The following is a 20,581-nucleotide window of genomic DNA, read 5'->3' on the forward strand; positions in this document are numbered from 1 at the left end:
CCATTTAAACAAGTTGGTCAATTAACTACTACGGTTCTACTCTTCGTCACAATGGTAAACAGGTGAAAAGAGTAAATTTTAGATGTAAAAGTAAAATTACATGGTAAAATTATTAATCTTCTCCTCAAACTGACAGCAAAGGAAAATCACAACAGTGTAAGGGGAAAAACATCAGGAGAAATCTTTTGGAGATTTTCTCTAGCAATGTAAGACATCATCATAGAATCCCTAGTGTGGAAGCAGGCCATTTGGTTCATCAAATCCTGACTAAACGCTCCGAAGAGCATCCCGTCCAGATCCACACCCCTACCCTATCCCTGAAATTGTGCATTTCTCATGGCTGATCCACTTAGCATGCACATCCCTGGACACTGAGTAATTTAGTATGCACATCTTTCGACTGTGGGAGGAAATTAACACAGACACCGGGAGAATGTACAAACTCCACACAGCCCAAGGATGGAATCAAACCCAATCCCTGGTGCTGTGAGGCAGCAGTGCTAACACTGAGCCACCCCACATTATGATCTTTCTTCAGCTTGAATACTAAGTTCAAAGTTCAAATAGCAAGTCAATTTGTTTTTTTAACTTAAAAAAAACTATCTGAATTTGGCACCATGCCACAGGAATATACATTACTGATTCATTATGTCAGGTATCAAAGTGAGTGGATAGTTTTCAGGGCCTGACAACTCATCATCCAATCCAAAAGCTTGGTTCCACTATGTGGAGCTTCTTCAGCAGGTCTCCTCAATTGTCAGATCAGTGGAAAATGTTAGAGGAGAAGCTATTAAATCTTGACTGGGTAAAAGACAACCAACTCAACATATGGAGGAACACTTTAAACAAAAAAAAATTCTCCATTTAAAATCAAGAATTATCCTTGAAAATACTCCCACCTTTACTTCTCAAAACACTATATCCTCAATTTGGACAGGCATTTTTTTTTTACTAATTAGAGCAAATTGTAGACTATCATGTTGAAGGGAAGAGCTATACTTCAGTATTTAAACAACTTCAGACCACGGGGATGTCATGGTGTGGTTGTACAGTACGTTGGTGAGGCCAGTTTTGGAGTACTATGTACAGTTCTGGTCGTCTTGCTGTAGGAACGATATTATTATAAAATTGGAAAGGGTGCAAAAAAGATTTACCAAGATATTGTTGGGACTGGAGTTTTTGAATTATAAGGAGAGGCTGGATAGGCTGGGACTTTTTCTACTGGAGTGTAGGAGGTTGAGAGGTGACCTTATAGAGGTTTACAAAATTATGAGGGGCATAGATACAGTGAATTTCAAGTCTTTTCTCCAGCGGAGGGAAGTTCAAAACTAGAGGGCATAATTTTAGGTGAGAGGAGAAAGATTTAACAGAGGTCTGAGGGGTAACGTTTTCATACAGAAGGTGGTTCATGAATGGAGTGAACTGCCAGAGGAAGTGGTGGGTAGAGGTAGAGTTACGACATTTAAAAGTCATGTGGACAGGTACATGAATAGGGAAGATTTAGAGGAATAAAGGGCCAAACACAGGCAAATAGAACTAGTTTACTTTGGAAAATTTGATCATTATGATGAGTTGGACAGGGGGTTTGATTTCATCATTCTATAGGAGAAAGTGAGGACTGCAGATACTGGAGATCAGAGCTGAAAATGTGTTGCTGGAAAAGCGCAGGAGATCAGGCAGCATCCAAGGAGCAGGAGAATCGACGTTTCGGGCATGAGCCCTTCTTCAGGAAACTGAAGTGTATGCCTCTATAACTGTCTTCAACAGTGGACACATTTGCATCTCGGCTGCAGAAGCCCCAGTCCATAGTTATTGTCAATGAGCCAATCGGCTCAGACTTTCTTCAACTGAAAATCTTAAAGGTTTCTTGGTTGTTACATTTTCTGCAAGACAAGTTATTAGAAGTTTTGGCTTAGTGTCTGAACTGAAATTAGTGCACAGGCAGTCATGAATGCTTTGGGTTGTGTTACAAATTGCAATAAACAATTAAGAAATACTAATAACTATAGAAATGATGGAGACTTTCAATTGAATAGCAAATCATATGCTTTTAAGCACTTTTCATACTTTCCAAAGTCATACGAAATAACTTCATAAAGGCCAGTATCCCACCATCAAGTCAGCCTTGACACTGATCCAGCTTCCTTAGAGCCAGTTCTCAGAGTGACAGAACCTCTAACATTCCTTTTTATATATGTCATCCAGGATTCCCTGATAGGAACTGTTAATCTGGTCCAATCAGAAACTCATATTCTATGAAGTCCACCTGGCCGATCTTGTTACAATCACCAAACAGAAGATAAAAATATCCACATTGAAATCTGCTATGGATAATATTCCTTGGAAACATCACATGATATTTTATTCAAATCTTACGATCAAGAGTTACCATTAATTGGAAGAAAAGATTGTCACCTGAAGCTAAGCCAATTAAGAAATATTTTAAGAGACAGTCAAAACAGAGATACATAAATTGATATAGCTCCATAAACACATAAAATGGCTAAAAGTGTTCACTACTGAACTAAGTGGCCCCTGCAACAGTAATGATTATCATGTCAGATGGTGGGGGATGACGTTTGAGTCCCACGAGGTGTGTAGTTGGGGGGTATGAGGTAAGTATGGGATCAGTTGAATAGTTAGGAGTTATACTATGTATTTAATAATCTAATTTTCATGAGTAACTATAATTAATTTCAGCAAAATGTTCCATATTCTCTCATTTAAATTGAGAATTTCAGAAGGTTCCAGCAATAGGGTATTTTAGCACAATCTTCAATTTCCTGGGCAATTTCTTTGCAGTGTGCTAGGATTGGGAATCTATGGGTTCCCATGAACAACTCCCATCGTCACTGGAACAACAGCAGTTTGGCCATAAGGAAATCCAGGCCAATGTTTCATATATCATCGAAACAGAGATTTCTCGAGAGTGATAGGTAGGTACAGTTATAACTTTTAAAAGGTATTTGGGCATTATGTCAATCGAGAAAGTTTTGAGGGATATGGGCCAAACGCAGGCAAGTGGGGGCTGTTTCCATGCTGCATGACTCTATGACAGTGCAAAGGCATGTAATTTCAAATTTGCCTATATGATTCAGCCCAAAGCATGGGGTGACAGCAACATTTTATCTTAAAGGGATATGTATGGAAAATGTTTCACCATATTAAGATTTAATGAATTCATTCCAAAATGAAATTGTTAACATTAAATAGAGATTCACAAGGCTTTTAGAAAAAACTAGCAACAGCATATCCAGTAAGTTTACGGTTCTTTCAATAAAGGAAACTCACGTACCCTTTAATTCTCTAACCAAAAAAATTCAAAAATAAGCCTAGAAAGATTTATGATGTGCAGGTTGTTTTAGCATTGATCAGATAACTGACCGTGTACATCTTGAATGATTTTCATAGAAACATCACTGTGACAAAGATATAAAATATTCAATATAAAGAGACCATTAAGTTGCAAAGCTGGCTGGACATGAAGAACAATAGTAAGTACTATGACTGGAAAATACTTCTCCCTCTTAAGCTCAAATGTTACGTTTAACTTGTGAAAATACAGTTAGATTCTGTCTAATCTATAAAACAGACCCCAGCCAAAGCCTCACTGACCTTACGTTTTAAAATTAAATATGGCAATCAATGGACAAGTACTTGGTATTTTTTTTTTTTAAAAGTTCTCCTTTTTAAGCTGACTGAAGATGTACATTTGGATTAGCAGCTGATGTACATCATGCATTGTGTGTGCAGTCTATATTTCAAGTATGGAGAATGCAACAGACATAATAATCCAAGAAAAGGTTAAAATGACACAAGAGTGCAATAAAGTGATAGGTATATAATTTACATGAACAGGACAACATGTATAGCTTCTGTTCTCAGGGAATAAAGTACCATCTGCAGATATAAATACATAAAACTATAGAGAGAGAATTGTGCAGAAATGAACTGTTTTATTTTTGTACACTCCACAGGAGGGGTTGACTGTACATGTTTAGAAAGCAAGGCTCCCGTTTTATTTTTCATTTTTTAAAATTTCTCCTTGATTGTAAATGATGTGCAACTCAGTCAACAGCTACATTCAGGAACAAACTCGCCTCATGCACATCGCACATCGAAAAAAAAGACTGCACACGGAGATGCCCAATGAGAGATCGAAAGCTGTTGTTGAACAAAAAGAAAATAAAGAGAATAAAAGGTGCAGAGAAATTATACACAAAAAAAATCAATGTACATAATGCAAAGTCAGGCAACTAAATCCTCTGAGGATAACAAGTAGTTGTGGTATATACAGAGTGTTCTGAATAAAAGAACAGTATTAAACTCTCATTATACAATATGCAGCAATACCTGCATCACTTGTTTAAACTTGTATTTGTCACATGTTACATCTTTCAAAATTGAGACCACTCCCGCTCTTCAGTTGAACACACACCTGAATTTAAGATTTCAAATTAAAAAAACTTGTGATTGTAACAGTCACTGAAATACAACAATTTTTCCACTCCGCGCCTCAACACCAGGGAACTCACAGCATCAGGTGTAAAATAAAAATTCTGCAGCACCGTGGATTAAATTCCGCTGTCTGGGTAAGGTAATAGCTAGCCTAGAATGGTTATATATAAAATTAGATAAATAAAATCTTCTACTCCAGGATATTACAGTATGCATGTGAGAAGCTGGCACATGGAATGGTTGTCTACAGAAACTCTCCCCACCCTATCACCCCTTCCCTTGTGCCTTAATTTCAGACGCTACAAATGCTTTCTTTTTTTAATTAAAAAAAGTTTTACTGCACATGACTAGTTTATTTAAAATAAACTGGAGGAAAAAAAGCCTAAACAATATTTATCTGAATTATAAGCTTAAAATGTACCTTACCAATAGGTACACAATTCTTAACTCTTACTTTTGTTTTTGTACAGTATGAAGGGGGTTCTAGTAAATGCTGGTTTAGGCCCAACAATCTCCAGAACATGAGGTCCATACTTTACAGTTGTTTATGCCACAAAAGGTACATATGCTGGTGGCCTATACAGATACACATAGATGAGTTATGCATCCAGGTAAACATCGCCAACATGATTGTGGCTGCAATAGTTTAGTAGGTGCTCGATTGTGTTCTTACATTTGCACCTTGGACCGGTGGAGGTTGGTACTGGGTTATTCCAGTATTTCGGTAGTGCTGAGAACTTGACACTGTGGTAATCTTTGCTCCAGAGTGAAGTGGTTGCCCCGAATTTGCTGAGCTTAAGGTCCATGAACCAGATTGTGACGACCTTGCAGTCTGTGAAATAGTAGAGTTTATGGTGCTCAGGGTTGAAGTAAGAGTGGAATCAGTTGATATAGTTTTTGTGGTGCTTTGTAGTGGGGTAGCAGCTGTAGAAGAAGTACTTCCAGAATTAGTCTTTTGCTGAGTGCTATTCAATGTCTGCAAAACACTCCCAGAATGCTGCTGACCACTGTAGTACCCAGAATTCCCTACATACTGGACCACAGAGGTATCAACAGATGCTGAATGAACAGGGCTTGAGTAGAGAGCTGAGAGAGGAGTTGTCATGAGATTGGAATCGAGTTGATTTTGGGATCCACTCTGTCCTGACGTGTGGGATGAAGATCTATAGATGAGTCCTTGCGTGTGAGCCATGGAAACACTTGAGGAGCTATGCGTTCTGTAGGGGGACACATTTTGCTGTGGATGTACATGGGGTTCAGAAGGGTGTCCTTCAGACTGTGCCTGTAGGAGCTGATCAAAATTCATTCATTGTATAATGTGTAATTTTAAAATGAAACAACATTCCATTCCATGTGTAACTGATAAACTTACATGGACAAAGTGCATTCACTTGAATTGTCACATTAACTGCCCCTACCTTTTGCTTAGATTTATCCTACATTATCTATTTACGGATCACATTCGAACAGCTATCTTAAACATTAAACCAAAAATCAATAAATTGAGATGCATCATTACATTGGATGCCACCTCAGCAACTTGTAAAAACATCACAATTAATTTCATGATGACACCCTGAGCAGCCTATCAAGACAGTGTGTCAGAACTGTCCCTTCTTTCTCACATTGCTTAGCCAACTCAGCTGACAATAATGAAAGTCATTGCTCTCAGAAAAGCGAGAACATGAAACATTTTTTTCAAACATACATTACCATGTACACTAACTAGATGCTTCCTTTCGCTGGCAGAGGGAGTGGGGTGGCCCTGTTGGTAAGGAACGATATTCAGTCCCTTACGCGGGGGTGACCTAGAATCAGGGGATGTAGAGTCAGTATGGATAGAACTGAGAAATTCTAAGGGTAGAAACACCCTAATGGGAGTTATCTACAAGGCCCCCCAAACAGTAGCTTGGATGTAGTGTGTAAGTTGAATAAGGAGCTGAAATTGGCCTGTCGCAAAGCTATTACTACAGCTGTTATGGGGGATTTCAACATGCAGGTAGACTGGGAGAATCAGGATGGTACTGGACCCCAAGAAAGGGAGTTTGTGGAGTGCCTCCGAGATGGATTCTTAGAACAGCTTGTGCTGGAGCCTACCAGGGAGAAAGCAATTCTGGATCTGGTGTCATGCAATGAAGCGGATTTGATCAGGGACCTCGAAGTAAAGGAGCCATTAGGGGGTAGTGACCACAATAATCTGCAGTTTGAAAAGGAGAGGGTAGAATTGAAAGTGACAATATTTCTGAATAAAGGGGAACTATGGAGCTATGAGGGAGGAGCTGGCCAAAGCTCAATGGTTCAATACCCTAGCAGGGATGGCAGTGGAATAAAAATGGCAGGTATTTCTGTGTATAAGGCAGAAGATGCAGAATCAGTTCATTCCAAAAAGGAAGAAAGATCCTAAGGGGAGGCAGGGGTGGCCGTGGCTGACGAGGGAAGTTAAGGACCATATAAAGACAAAAGGGAAAAAGTATAACACAGCAAAGTTGAGTGGGAAATCGGAGGACTGGGAAGCTTTTAAAGAATAACAGAGGATAACCAAAAAGGAAATACGCAAAGAAAAAAAGGTACGAAGGTAAATTGGCCAAAAATATAAAGGAGGATAGTAAAGGCTTTTTTAGCTATATGAAAAGAAAAAAAATGGTTAAGACTAAAATTGGGCCCTTGAAGACAGAAACGGGTGAATTTATTACAGGGAATAAAGAAATGGCAGAAGAGTTGAATTGGTACTTTAGATCTGTCTTCACAGGGGAAGACACGAGCAATCTCCCAGATGTAATTGTGGCTGAAGGACCTGAACTGAAGGGAATTTATATTAGGCAGGAAATGGTGTTGGAGAGACTGTTAGGTCTGAAGGCTGATACGTCCCTGGGACCTGATGGTCTGCATCCCAGGGTACTGAAGGAGGTGGCTCTAGAAATCATGGATGCATTGGCGATCATTTTCCAATGTTCTACAGATTCAGGATCTGTTCCTGCGGATTAGAGGGTGGCTAATATTGTCCCACTTTTTAAAAAAGGAGGGCGAGAGAAAACAGAGAATTATAGACCAGTTAGTCTGACCTCAGTGGTGGGAAAAATGCTGGAGTCAATTATAAAGGACGAAATTACGACACATCTGGATAGCAGTAACAGGATAGGTCAGAGTCAGCATGGATTTATGAAGGGGAAATCATGCTTGACTAATCTTCTGGAATTTTTTGAGGATGTAACTCTGAAGATGGACAAGGGAGATCCAGTGGATGTAGTATACCTGGACTTCAAGAAAGCCTTTGATAAAGTCCCAATTAGGAGGTTAGGACACATGGTATTAGGGGCAAAATACTGACATGGATTGAAAATTGGTTGGCTGACAGGAAACAAAGAGTAGTGATAAACGGCTCCCTTTCGGAATGGCAGGCGGTGACCAGTGGGGTACCACAGGGATCAGTGCTGGGACCGCAGCTTTTTACAATGTACATTAATAATATAGATGAAAGTATTAAAAGTAATATTAGCAAATTTGCTGATGAACAAAGCTGGGTGGCAGGGTGAAATGTGAGGAGGATGTTAGGAGAATACAGGGTGTCCTGGACAGGCTAGGTGAGTGGACGGATGCATGGCAGATGCAGTTTAATGTGGATAAATGCGTGGTTATCCACTTTGGTGGCAAGAACAGGAATGCAGATTACTACCTAAACAGAGTCAGGTAAAGAGGCAGTACAACGAGATCTAGGTGTTCTTGTACATCAGTCAATGCAGGTACAGCAGGCAGTGAAGAAAGCTAATAGCATGCTGGCCTTCATAACAAGAGAAATTGAGTATAGAAGCAAAGAGGTCCTTCTGCCGCTGTACAGGGCCCTGGTGAGACCGCACCTGGAATATTGTGCGCAGTTTTGGTCTCCAAATTTGAGGAAAGACATTCTGGCTATTAAGGGAGTAGGTTTACGAGGTCAATTCCCCGAATGGCGGGACTATCTTACGCTGAAAGATTGGAGCGACTGGACGTTTCGGGCATTCTCCTTCTCCTTTGATGCTGCCTGACCTGCTGCGCTTTTCCAGCAACACATTTTTAAGTTTTGATAGACAAACTCAAGTTTATGAGACGCAGATGAAAAAATGAGGCTGAGACTACAACCAGACCAGTCAGCATCATCCTCAATGGTGGTACAGGCTTATTCCTTGCATACTCCTTGCCTCTATTGTTGAACATATTTAAGGATTGAGAAAGACAGATCTTTAGTCTCTCAGAAAATCAAGGGATATGGGGAGTGAATGGGAGTTGAAGTCTAAGACAGCTATGATTGTACTAATTGGCCGAGTAAGCTTAATGAGACATACAGTCTCCCCTTGTTCTCATCGATTGTGAATGAGACTAAATCGTGTAATAACTTACATTCCAATTTGTGGACTCAGGAAAAACTTGAAGATGGCAAAGTTAAAAAGTTAAACTTTGCTAAAAGATAAGCATGATCTTTAAGGGAGGGTGCTATCTAAAACTGGTATGAAAGAAACATTTGGTTGAGACTCTGAAGCTTTAAGGCCAACTGAAATACATATTTAATTGAGTAAGCAAACTTCGACTCTTGCAAGAATGGTTTGAAAATGGGAGTTTCAGCAAATGCTACCAAAGTCTTAATTAGCTAAATAAAGAGGGTAGTAACTGTAAATAAAATCATGATGATCAGTGTGGAGTAAATTACATGGATTATCATAGATCCTCAGGGTTGTACTTTGTGGCAGTAACCATGGCAAAACGTCTGATGTTTGTACATCAAGTGCAGCTAAAATTCAAAGCTGCTGTCAAAGCTCCTACTCATCCTCAAAGTGACTGAAGCCACTCTCTCCCCCAAAGCAGTGAAGTAGGCTTCAATGAATTGACAATAATTCGTCCTTTTACACGATTTGAAACAAGCTTTGAAGAACTACATTTTGATGGTAAAAGTCTACCTGGGTTTTTAAACAGTGGACAAAGCTCATAAATGCTGATGACAAGTGCCACTGCCCTTGAAAAACTAGCTTGCTTACGAATGTCAAATTTCTCAATTAATTTTTTTTGCCATTGTTCTAAAACTTGATTGAAATTTATTCTTTAACTTTTACTGTAATCCCAGGAGGTGGTGATGTAATGTCAATGTCACTGGACTAGTAATCCAGAGCACCAGGCTAATGATCTGGGAACATGGGTTTAAATACCATTTTAGCTAATAGTGACATTTGAATTCAGTTAAAAACAAATCGGAAAGAAGGATCTAGCCTAATGATAATCACATAGCCACTGCTGGGTGTGGTAACAACCTAACTGGTTCACTCCTTTAGGTAAGGAAATCTGCCATTTGTACATGGTCTCTGGGCAATTAGAGATGGGTAACAAATGTTGGCCAAGCTAGTGGCACCAATATCACGTGAACAAAAAAAACCCAATAATTTCAGTATCTTTTATTTCCAGGGTCGCTGGGTATAGCCTATCTTATTTGATGCCATCACTGTTGCTGATTTGGTGAGAATGCAAGACTAATGTCAGAAAGAGGGAAATCAATGTTACAAGATTCAATGGGGCATTGTGGGCAGCTTTCTTTCGGTCAGCAATGAATACCATCACCAAGGGCCAAGAAAACCAGGCCTCAGCATATCTAAGGGAACACATACGCAAGCTTCAGGAAAGTGAGTCTGCTACAGAGAACATACGCTTGGAGAACAACTAGCAGACTCCACAGCAATAATTAAGAAACATTTTTGGATCATAGTCTGCCAACTGTATTTAGCAAAGAGTCAAGTACAAAGATAAATAGTGAGTCATTGCAAGGTCAGCAGAGGGAGATACAAGTTACACATGTGGGAAGCCCCAAACTACTGAAATTGTACAGAAATGATAAGGCTCCCCTGCATCTGTATAAGGTGAATAACCATTTTATAGTTAGACTCAGCAGACTGTAATCTTGATCAATACTGGGAAACAGGGAACCTGAGACACACAATATCACAAGAATAGGAAAATCGCAATGATGGGAAGTTTAATCAGGACAATAGCAGCCTTTTTAGACACCAACCTGAAGACAATCTAAGTATTTGAAGCAGAGGGGAGAGGAACATCGGAAAGGAACAGAACAGTGGGATTAACAATGGATCAGCACAGACAAAATAGACTGAAAAGCCTCCTTCTGCTCTGACAACCTCTGTTTCAATGAAACAATTTATAAGAATTGGCTGAGTATTGAAAGACTTATTTACCTGATGATTATATCTGGAAGGACTGTGACCATATCTCTGGGGACTATGAATTGGAGAAATCTTGGTGCGTGCTGGGCCATGTGTCTCCTGTCCATCACCATTTGTGGAATCTGAAAAGGCAACAATACCAGAAATGTAACATTTACTGTGAAAAGAAAGGGACTACAATTCTGCTGGTTTTTTTCCCAACAGAAAATATGTAGGTTAATATCTAATTTTTACTATAGCTAAGTGTATTCCAAAAGGGAAAGCGTGGGTTTATGCACTTTGACAGGAAGAAAAGGCATAGACTATTTTCTAACTGGGGAAAGGTTTCGGAAATCTGAAGCACAAAGGGACTTGGCAGTCCTAGTTCAGGATTCTCTTAAGGTTTACATGCAGGTTCATTTGGAGGTTACGAAGGCAAATGCAATGTTAGCATTAATTTCGAGGGGGCTAGGACGCAAGAGCGGGAATGTACTGCTGAGACTGTACGAGGCTCTGGTCAGACCACACTTGGACTATTGAGAGCAGTTTTGGGTTCATATCTAAGGAAGTACAGGCTGGCCTTGGAGGGGATCCAGAGGAGGTTTACAAGAATGACCGTGGATTGAAAGGCTTATCATTCACAATCAGGAAGCCAGTCAACCTATTGTTTCTGTAAAAGGAACCACCTGACTAGTCCTGACAGACACATCTTCGTAGCCCTCTAAATATTGGAAAGTGATAAATTTATCGAGCTCTCATATAAAACCTCTTATGGAATCTGCCTCCATCATTCTGCCAGGCAGCACATTCCAAGCCCAAATAACTTGGTGAAGAAATTTCTCCTCATCACACTTCTAGCTCTCTTGCTGGCAATCTTGAAATTGTGACCCCTTGTTACTGATATACTGACTAATAGAAACAAAATACCTTTCTTTACCTTGTCAAGACTGGTCATAACTTTGAACACCACAAGACAGTCACCTCTTAATCTTCTCTGCTACAGGGAGAATAATTCCTCTAATCTCTCCTGATATTTGAAATTCCTCACTTTGAGCATCATTTTTGTAAAACTTCTCTGCACTGTCTCCAGGCTTTAACATCCTTCTTAAATACGTTGCCAGAACTGAACACAATATTCCAAATGTGGTCTGACCAATGATTTGGAGAGGTGTAGCATCATTTCCTTGCTTACCCAAGGATCCTATAAGCCTTCTTATCAACTGCTTCAAATTGCCTGGCAACTTTCAGAGAATTATGACATGAATCCTAAGGTCCCTCTGCTTCTATATTCCCTTCATTGTTGTTCCATTGATCTTGTATTTCTCAGAGCTTCTTCTACCAAAATGCATTAACTCACATTTCTCTGCATTGGAATTCATCTGCCAGGTGCCTGCCCATTTGGCCAACTCATCAAGGTCCCATTGAAGTCATTCAGCAACATCCTCACAATTCACTATTCCCCCTAGCTTATTATCATCTGCAAATTTAGAGATTTTTGTCCTCAACATGTCTCCAAATCATTTCTATATCAAAAAAAAAAGCAAAGATCCCAACACTGATCCTGAGTACTGCTTACAACTTGTCTCCATAGTCATGGAGTCATACAGCATGGAAACAGACCCTTCGGTCCAACCAGTCCATGCCAATCTAAACTAGCCCCACCGCCTGTTCCTGGCCCATATCCCTCCAAACCTTTCTCTTTCATGTATCTATCCAAATGTCTTTTAAACGTTGTAATTTACCCATATCCACCACTTCCTCAGGAAGTTCATTCCACATGCGAACCACCCTCTGTGCAAAACATTTGCCTCATTTTTTTTTTTAAATCACTCTCTTCTCACTTTAAATATGTGCCCCCCAGTCTTGAAATCTCCCATTCTAGGGAAAGGACAACTACCATTAACTCTATCATTATTTTATAAACTGCTTTCAGTTCACCTCTCAACCTCCTATGTTCCAGTGAAAGAAGTCTCAGCCTTTCTTTATAACTCAAACCTTCCATACCTGGCAAATCCTGGTAAATTTCTTTTGATCCCTTTACAGCTTGATAATATCCTTCCTATATTTGGGCAACCAGAACTTGACACAGTATTCCAGAAGAGGTCTCATCAATGTCCTGTACAACCTCAACATGACTTCCCAACTCCGATACTCAAAGCACTGAGCAATGAAGGCAATCTAAGAAATGCCCAGCTATATCAACCCTCTGTTTCCTATCTTTTAGTCAACTTCTAATCCATGTTGTGAAGGAACCATCAATCCCAAATATTTCTACTTTGCTAACCAACCTGCCATGTAGCTCTGTATCAAATGCTTTCTGAGAGTCCAGATGTACATCTACTACCCTCATTCACTGGCTGTGCTATCTCATCAAATGTAGAGATTTTTACCTCAACACCCATCTCCAAATCTTTTATATATCAGAAAAAGCAAAGATCCCAACATTGACCTCAAATATCACTTACAACTTGTCTCCAATCTGAGAAATGGCCAGTTATATCTATCCTCTGTTTCCTATCTTTTAGCCAACTTCTAATTCATTCTGTGAAGGACCCACCAATACTGAACCTTGTCATATCACGATCGCTACTTCCAAAATGCGCCCACACTCTAATGTTGAGGACTCTAGGTCAGCACTTGGGGTTTAGAAGGATGAAGGGGGGGTGAATCTCACTAAAACGTACAGAATACTAAGAGGCCAGGATCGAGTGGACATGGGAAGGGTATTTCCACTAGTAGTAAAAATTAGGACCTATAGGCACAGCCCTTGAATGACCCATTAGAACTTAAATGAGGAGGAATTTCTTCAATCAGAGATAGAACTCATTGCCATACAAGGCTGTGGAGCCAAATCATCGAGTGCATTTAAAACAAGATATAGATAGGTTCTTGATAAGGGGATCAAGGGTTACAGGGAGAAGGCAGAAGAACAGAGTTGAGAAGTAAATCAGCAGTGTTTTAATGGCAGAGCAAACTTGATAAGCCAAATTACTTAATTCTGCTCCTGCATCTTATGATATTCTCAGTACATGCTTTCTTGTGCAGTTCTTTGGGCACTATGGTAATACCGATTTCTACTGTCATTATGGATAGGGGCATGAGGACATCACCTTCAGACTCATACATATGACCATAAGAATAAGATCAAAAGTAGGCGATTTGGCATTTCAAGCCTGCTCTGCCATTCAATAGGATTATGGCTGATTCCTCACACTCACTTTTCTAGCCTTTTCCCTCATCTTGGATTCCCCTACTGACCAATAAGTTCTCTAACTCAGTCAAAGTGCACAAGAATCGATCTATCTCAGCCAAATTGCATAACGTCAGCTCATAATATCCCTGAGCTTTCAGAAACTAAATATTGGCCTGTAAAACAAAACCTAATAAGAATACCATGCATTGTGGATAAAGGGCAGCCCATTGATATATCGTCCTTGGAATTCTTGAAGACACTTGACAAGATTCCATATAAAAGGTTACTGTGCAAAGTGAGTGTTCATGGCATGTGGGTAACAGAAGATTGGCTGGCTGGCAGGCAGAAAACACAGCATGCATAAATGGGCCTTCTTCAGACTGACACCACGCGGCAAACAGGGTTCTGCAGTGGTCTGTGCTGGATCCACATTTTCTTCAATTTATATCAATGATTTAGATAAAGGGCTTCATTGCAGAGTGGCTAATTTTTCAGATGGCACAAAGATATGTAAGCAATTATGTTACAAAGATGATGTAACAAGGATACAAAGTGTTGAGATGCAAAGGTTAACTAGATGGGCAAAGGTCTAGCAGATGGAGTATAACATCGGAAAGTGTAATTCACTTTGGCAGAAAGAATAAAAAGAGCAGAGTATTACTTAACTGCAGAAATCTGTGGTACAGAAAGATCTAGGTGTTCTTGTCCATGAGTCACTAGGTATAGTATAGATGTAATCAGAAAGCTAAAGCTAACGTAAAGCTAATCAAAAAGCTAGTGCTTATTACAAGAAATTGAACATAAAAGTAAAAGTGTTGTGCTTCTGTTACACAGGACAATGGTGAGTTCATATCTCAAACATTATGTGCAATTTTGGTTTCCTTACTTAGGAGTGCTGTAAATGCATTGGAGGCAGTTCAGAGGGGGATACTAAATACTTGATACCTAGAATGAGTGGGTTGTCTTCTAAAGAAAGATTGAATAGGTCACGCTTGTTTCCATTGGAGTTTAGTAGAGTGAGTGTGTTAACGAAATGGCCATGGAAAGTTTGTTTGTTCTTACGGACAAGTCCAGAACAAGGAGGCACAATTTTAAAATTAGGGGTTGTCCTGTAGGATAGAAATAAGGGGAATTTTTTTCCTTTCAAAAGATTTGCTACTTTGGAACTTTGCCTCAGGGAGCAGAGTCACTGAATAAATTTAAGGTATAGATAGATTAGATTAGATTAGATTAGATTAGATTACTTTAGATTACTTACAGTGTGGAAACAGGCCCTTCGGCCCAACAAGTCCACACCACCCCGCCGAAGCGCAACCCACCCATACCCCTACATCTACCCGTTACCTAACACTACGGGCAATTTAGCATGGCCAATTCACCTAACCTGCACATCTTTGGACTGTGGGAGGAAACCCACGCAGACACGGGGAGAATGTGCAAACTCCACACAGACTGTTGCCCAAGGCGGGAATTGAACCCGGGTCTCTGGCGCTGTGAGGCAGCAGTGCTAACCACTGTGCCACCATGCCGCCCACTGGATAGATAGATAGATTCTTATTAGGCAAGGAAGTCAACAGTTACTGGGGGTAGGCCAGTAATGGCCTACGTCTGCCCTAATTCATATGATCATATGTACATACATATGGATGAGTGTATGAATGTCAAGGATAATACTGAGATTATTTGAGGTTTTTGAAGGAAAAAAAACCTATAACTTAGCAGTGTCTTAGGAGCAACACAGTGGCTCAGATTAGCACTGCTGCCTCACAGCACCAGGAACCTGGGTTCGTTTCCACCCTCAGACAACTGTTGGTGTGGAGTTTGCACATTCTCCCCAAGTTGGCATGGGTTTCCTTCTGGTGCTCCGGTTTCCCCCCACAGTCTAAAAGATGTGCAGGTTAGATGGATTGACTGTGCAAAATTGCCCAGTGTCTAGGGATGTGCAGGCTAGGTGGATTAGCCATACTAAATGCAGGGTTACAGGGACAGGCTTAGGAGCTGGGTGGGATGCTCTTCGGGAGGTCGGTGAACACTCAATGAATGGCTTGCTTTCATACTATAGGGATTTTATGATTCTATAAAATATTCAAACACACAATTAAAAAAAGTGTAGTCCTAGGCGCTTGAACACTGGAGTAGAATAAGTTTCAACATCAAAGCAAAGTAAATATTGGAATTTCAGAACATGAAGTTGAATCATTAGTAATTTCACACCTGCATCTTTCTCCCTGCAAGAGTCCACTGTACCAGTCTCTATCCTCCGTAGAACACGATCCAACGTACTTCTATCGTCTCCAGATCGCTTCATACTTCCAATTTCCACTCTCCTCAGAACACGTTCCAACATGCCCGGGTTCTCTCGCAATCGCTCTACTGAGGTAGGAACCATCCTGAAACATAAAAAAGAAAAACTCCATTCAAAATTTGCTTTTTTTTCCAGATAACCTTTATTTTCCTGAATGCTGCTTGAAAATCTGTTAACATGATCCCTTTCCAGAAGTATTTATGCATGTTGTAGTGATTATCCTCGCATTCTTGGAAGGGGTGACTCAGAGCATAGGAAGAAAAGAATACTTTGATTCCACACCTTCACTGAATTGACAATGCTAATCTACTTAATCAAATCAACCTCGTTAGAGATGAACTGTACAGTTCATGACTATGAAGCATGATATTCCACAAATGAAATGACTAATGGGTAATGAGCATCTGGAAATGTATAATTAAGTATGCAAGTAATGATGACATAACAAATGACGTTACTCTAACAGCTGCAGGCCAGATTGAAAGAAGACATCAGACTAGAATGAAGTATGTGAACAGACAGGTCCTAGATAAGACACTAGAAAGGATATTTCATAATCCATAATGTACAGATATAAATAAAAAGAAGTTACAGTACCTCAGGAGTGGAAGAATATTACTCTAGGATAAGGAGTCAACAGTCTCTTAAAGCACATACATGGACACCCATTGCGGAGGGACACTGAGAATGAATTCCCAGCTATGCATTTGCATTGAAAACATTGACTAAAGCAATTACATTACTGGCTCTTTTTCACACAACATATATTTAACATTATATCAAACTTATTTGAAGAGCATATAAACAAAGAATAAGCTCCTCCAATCCATTCTGACATTCAACAAAATCATGATTGATCTACAATTCAATTCCACATGCTTTCTTTTGACTTATATCCACAAATACTTTTAGTTACCAAAAATCTACCAATCCCAAATTTAAAATTAATTAATTTAGCATCAATTGCAATTCCAAAGTTCTGCCATGTTGGAAAGATACTTTCTAATTTAGTTCCTGAAACGTCTGGCTTTAATCTTAATGAATGACCCTGTGTCATCTTATTCCTCAAATAGATTAGTTTTTCTACCTATTCCACTTGTTCCCTTAATATCCTCAAAACTTCAGTCTAACTAACCCTGAATTTTCTAAATGCCAGCTAATACAACCCGAGTTTATGCAATTTTACCTTGCACCTGTCACAGCCCAATTATCATTCTGGGTAATCTACACTGCACTTCTAAGGCAATAACACTCGCATCAGTTAACAAATGTACTCACCACCTTGTGCTCATGTTGTCCCGGTTTTTGCTGCTAGCTGCTGCATTCTTGCCACTACCAGAATCTGTTGGGCTGACCTCTTCAATCTGAGGCATTGAGGGGTGCACAGGTGATGAAAAACCACTTGGAGGTGATGACGATCTATGTGATGACCGAGACACAGCATTGGAGTCACTGTTGGCTGCTGTTTGTGCAGAAGAACCATCACTACTTCGTCTTGTTGGTGTGCCTACAGTGCTGGACATCTTGGAAGGGTCTGAACTTAGGCTGTCTGATTTACTTTCCCTTGCCTCCTGCTGTCGTTTTCGATATTCCAGCAACGATACCTTGAAAAGAAAAACAAAATGAGACCGAAGAATGTTTTCCTCTACTCCCACAGAAAATTATATAAAATATCTTCAGGCAGGGGAAATTGGTTTATTTGGACAGCAAAGTACATCTCAACCACCTGTGGAGTAACATCTTAACTGTCTGGGAAATAATACCTTTCTAATGCCATGATGTGGAGGTGCCGGTGTTGGACTTGGGTGGACAAAATTAAAAATCACACAACACCAGATTATAGTCCAACAGGTTTATTTGGAAGTACAGGCTTTTGCAGCACTGCTTCTTTGTCAGACAGCTAACTACCTGATAAAGGAGCAGCACTCCGAAAACTTGGGCTTCCAAATAAACCTGTTGGACTATAACCTGGTGTTGCATCCATTTTTAACTTTTTCCTAATACCAGTAAAGCATCAGGATCATTATTCTAAGTGCCAAGTTTTATCATCATGGCTGAAGCAGGAGAACTCATTTTTCAATCAGAAGGCTATGTAGTGGTACTGAGAATTTCAAGCCCCATTCCAGGAATAATCAAAGCTAACAGTTTTGTGCAGTGCCAACATACTGGAGCATTGCTGGAGATGATATTCATTAGGTGAACTTTTAAATCAAGGTTCCAGCTGTTCATGCTGATACTAAAGATAAATTGAAGATTCAAATGGCACTATTCAGAGGTATCTTCCCCAACATTCCTCTTTCAAACACTACCAACAGTAACAGATTAGTTGGTTGTACATCTGTTTTCAAGATCTTGCCCCACTTGCCAGCATAACAGTTTCTGCACTTCAATATTTCAAACCTGAAACAATTTGGTACAATTCTATGACAAGCTAGAAGATGCCATTGTAACATAAATCCACTTTCCTTGTGCTTACCACAAAAGCCACAGCATCTTTAAAAGTATGATTTCCTCCAGCCTAAGCTGAACCAATTTAAGCAAGTTCCAACTTTTTAACAAGGTTTTAACAAGATTAAATTACTGATTTCAATCTAGATTGTCAAATACTTTCCCTGCAGAAATGTAAAAAATAACTCAATGGCTGTCATGTCAGACCACTCGTGTACATTAGCCAATACAATGTCATTAGTAGCACTGGCAATGGCCAGTAGCCAATGGCTACAAAAACATCAAAAAACCAGGGCAATAAAAGATTACTTCATTAATACTCCTCTCTCTAGTATCGCAATATCCCCTTAAACGTGTAGAACTAAATTTCGAACCTCAATATTTATGCTTCTTTTACTTTACTTGGAAGAATACAGTAGCTTACAAGATCCATTTTTTTAAAAAAAGACTTTTTAAGTAGTTAATATCAACAATGTTCTTGCTTTACCATGTATAGTGAATGCTATGAAATTGGAAAATTAGCACAAGAAACAGTGAGCATATGCTGATATTTAATGCCTTTGTTGCCCGTTGAACTAGGTGTCTACTATTTTCTCTATCATTATATTTTTTTTCTGTTTTTGTAATAGTTTAAATCTAGAGAAACAGTGTTCATTTTGAGTTACTTATAAATGATAAAAAATAATTCAACATAGTTGCATCTTAATAGATGATGATAAAAGGTTTCGCACTTGCGAGTTTTAAAAAAAGCTTATCCAATTTTTCAAATATTACCAAAATTTGTGGAAAATTGTCTGTGTGAATATTTCCCCAGTGGGTAATAAGTATTAGATTAAGAAACGATCACTTGTAGCCATTCAGTATTTGGATGCAAAAGAAATTCCATTTATGCTGAGTGATGGAAAACCAATCTCATATTTTCATTGTTTACAATTACAGTTTCAACTGTTTACAAAATACTAAGCATTCATTCATGAATTCTCCAAATTATCATGTAATTATTGTCATATTTATGCTGTGAACATCCCTTCCTCAGTATCTTGCTGCCGTACCACAAAGTTCAAATTAGCCTTCTTTCAGTGTTTGGAGCATATTTTGTTGCTCTTTGTTATACCTTTTCCAATCTATGTGTATTTCTTGTCTGATGGCCAAGTTTAGCTGGATGCTGGAAATCAGAACAAAAACAGAAATTGCTGGAAACATTCAGCAGGTCCAGCACCATCTGTTCTGAAGAAGGGTCACAGGTCACCAAACATTAACTCTGCTTTCTCTCCACAGATGCAGCCAGACCTGCTACATTTTTCCAGCAATTTCTGTTGTTGTTAGCTGGAAATAGGCCCAGCAGGCAAGCCTGGCAGAAGCAAGCATATAAATACAGCCTTACTTATAAGATGTTTTGAAGTAGAATTTGGGTTATTTCCAATGGGTGATTCAAAGCACTATTTGGGCTGTTTGGTCAGAAAGGAGTTCTAAATTTTATGAAGCCTGACAATTTCCTCTCCATGAAAGAGCCAAAATCAGCACCAACAACGTATTCATTTCTTGTGGCCAGGGAAGGGTTCAGTTCAAGAAGCATTCCACATTCCTCTCTGCTGCTTTACAGGGCGCATTCAGAATAGTCTTTCAGCCACTGGAATGGCAAGTAGTTCCTGTTAAATGAATAGATGACTGTACAGACTTCATCATGTTTTTAAGATCACAGCATATACCAGTAATAGCTCCTTTCTCAAATTAAGTACTCAAATGCCGTAAAATACAAAGAGAATTCTTCATTCTTGGGAAAGTGCACAACATTTGTGACAGCATCATTTTTAATTATGTTTTATACTTGTAAAAGTATTATATTCTTATTTCAGGATAACCCACTGACTTATTACCATGAATTATTGTTTATTCTTACATCACATAGCATACCCTGTCCTTCTACCACCACTAAACGTACTTAGCCAATTTATTGGAATTTAATGTTTTCCTTTTTATAAAACAACACTGACTCTGCTT

The 20,581-nt window shown here is 39.4% G+C and overlaps 1 protein-coding gene across 19 annotated transcripts in view; it reads right to left on the reverse strand.

The window, feature by feature from the left end:
- Positions 1–3,936: 3,936 nt before the first annotated feature.
- The window catches only part of setd5 (SET domain containing 5), a 154,920-nt gene continuing 138,275 nt past the window's right edge, over positions 3,937–20,581 (reverse strand). For all 19 annotated transcript variants that reach the window (XM_072581988.1, XM_072581986.1, XM_072581973.1 and 16 more), the window contains 4 exons: positions 17,411–17,736; positions 16,042–16,217; positions 10,668–10,777; positions 3,937–5,749 (listed from right to left, as the gene is read on the reverse strand). In XM_072581988.1, coding sequence (XP_072438089.1) covers positions 5,105–5,749; positions 10,668–10,777; positions 16,042–16,217; positions 17,411–17,736 — 1,257 coding nt within the window. In that variant the 3' untranslated portion in view covers positions 3,937–5,104. The remainder of the gene's footprint in view (positions 5,750–10,667; positions 10,778–16,041; positions 16,218–17,410; positions 17,737–20,581) is intronic.

This window comes from Chiloscyllium punctatum, chromosome 12 (assembly GCF_047496795.1).
Source record: "Chiloscyllium punctatum isolate Juve2018m chromosome 12, sChiPun1.3, whole genome shotgun sequence".
NCBI classification, from domain to species: Eukaryota; Metazoa; Chordata; class Chondrichthyes; order Orectolobiformes; family Hemiscylliidae; genus Chiloscyllium; species Chiloscyllium punctatum.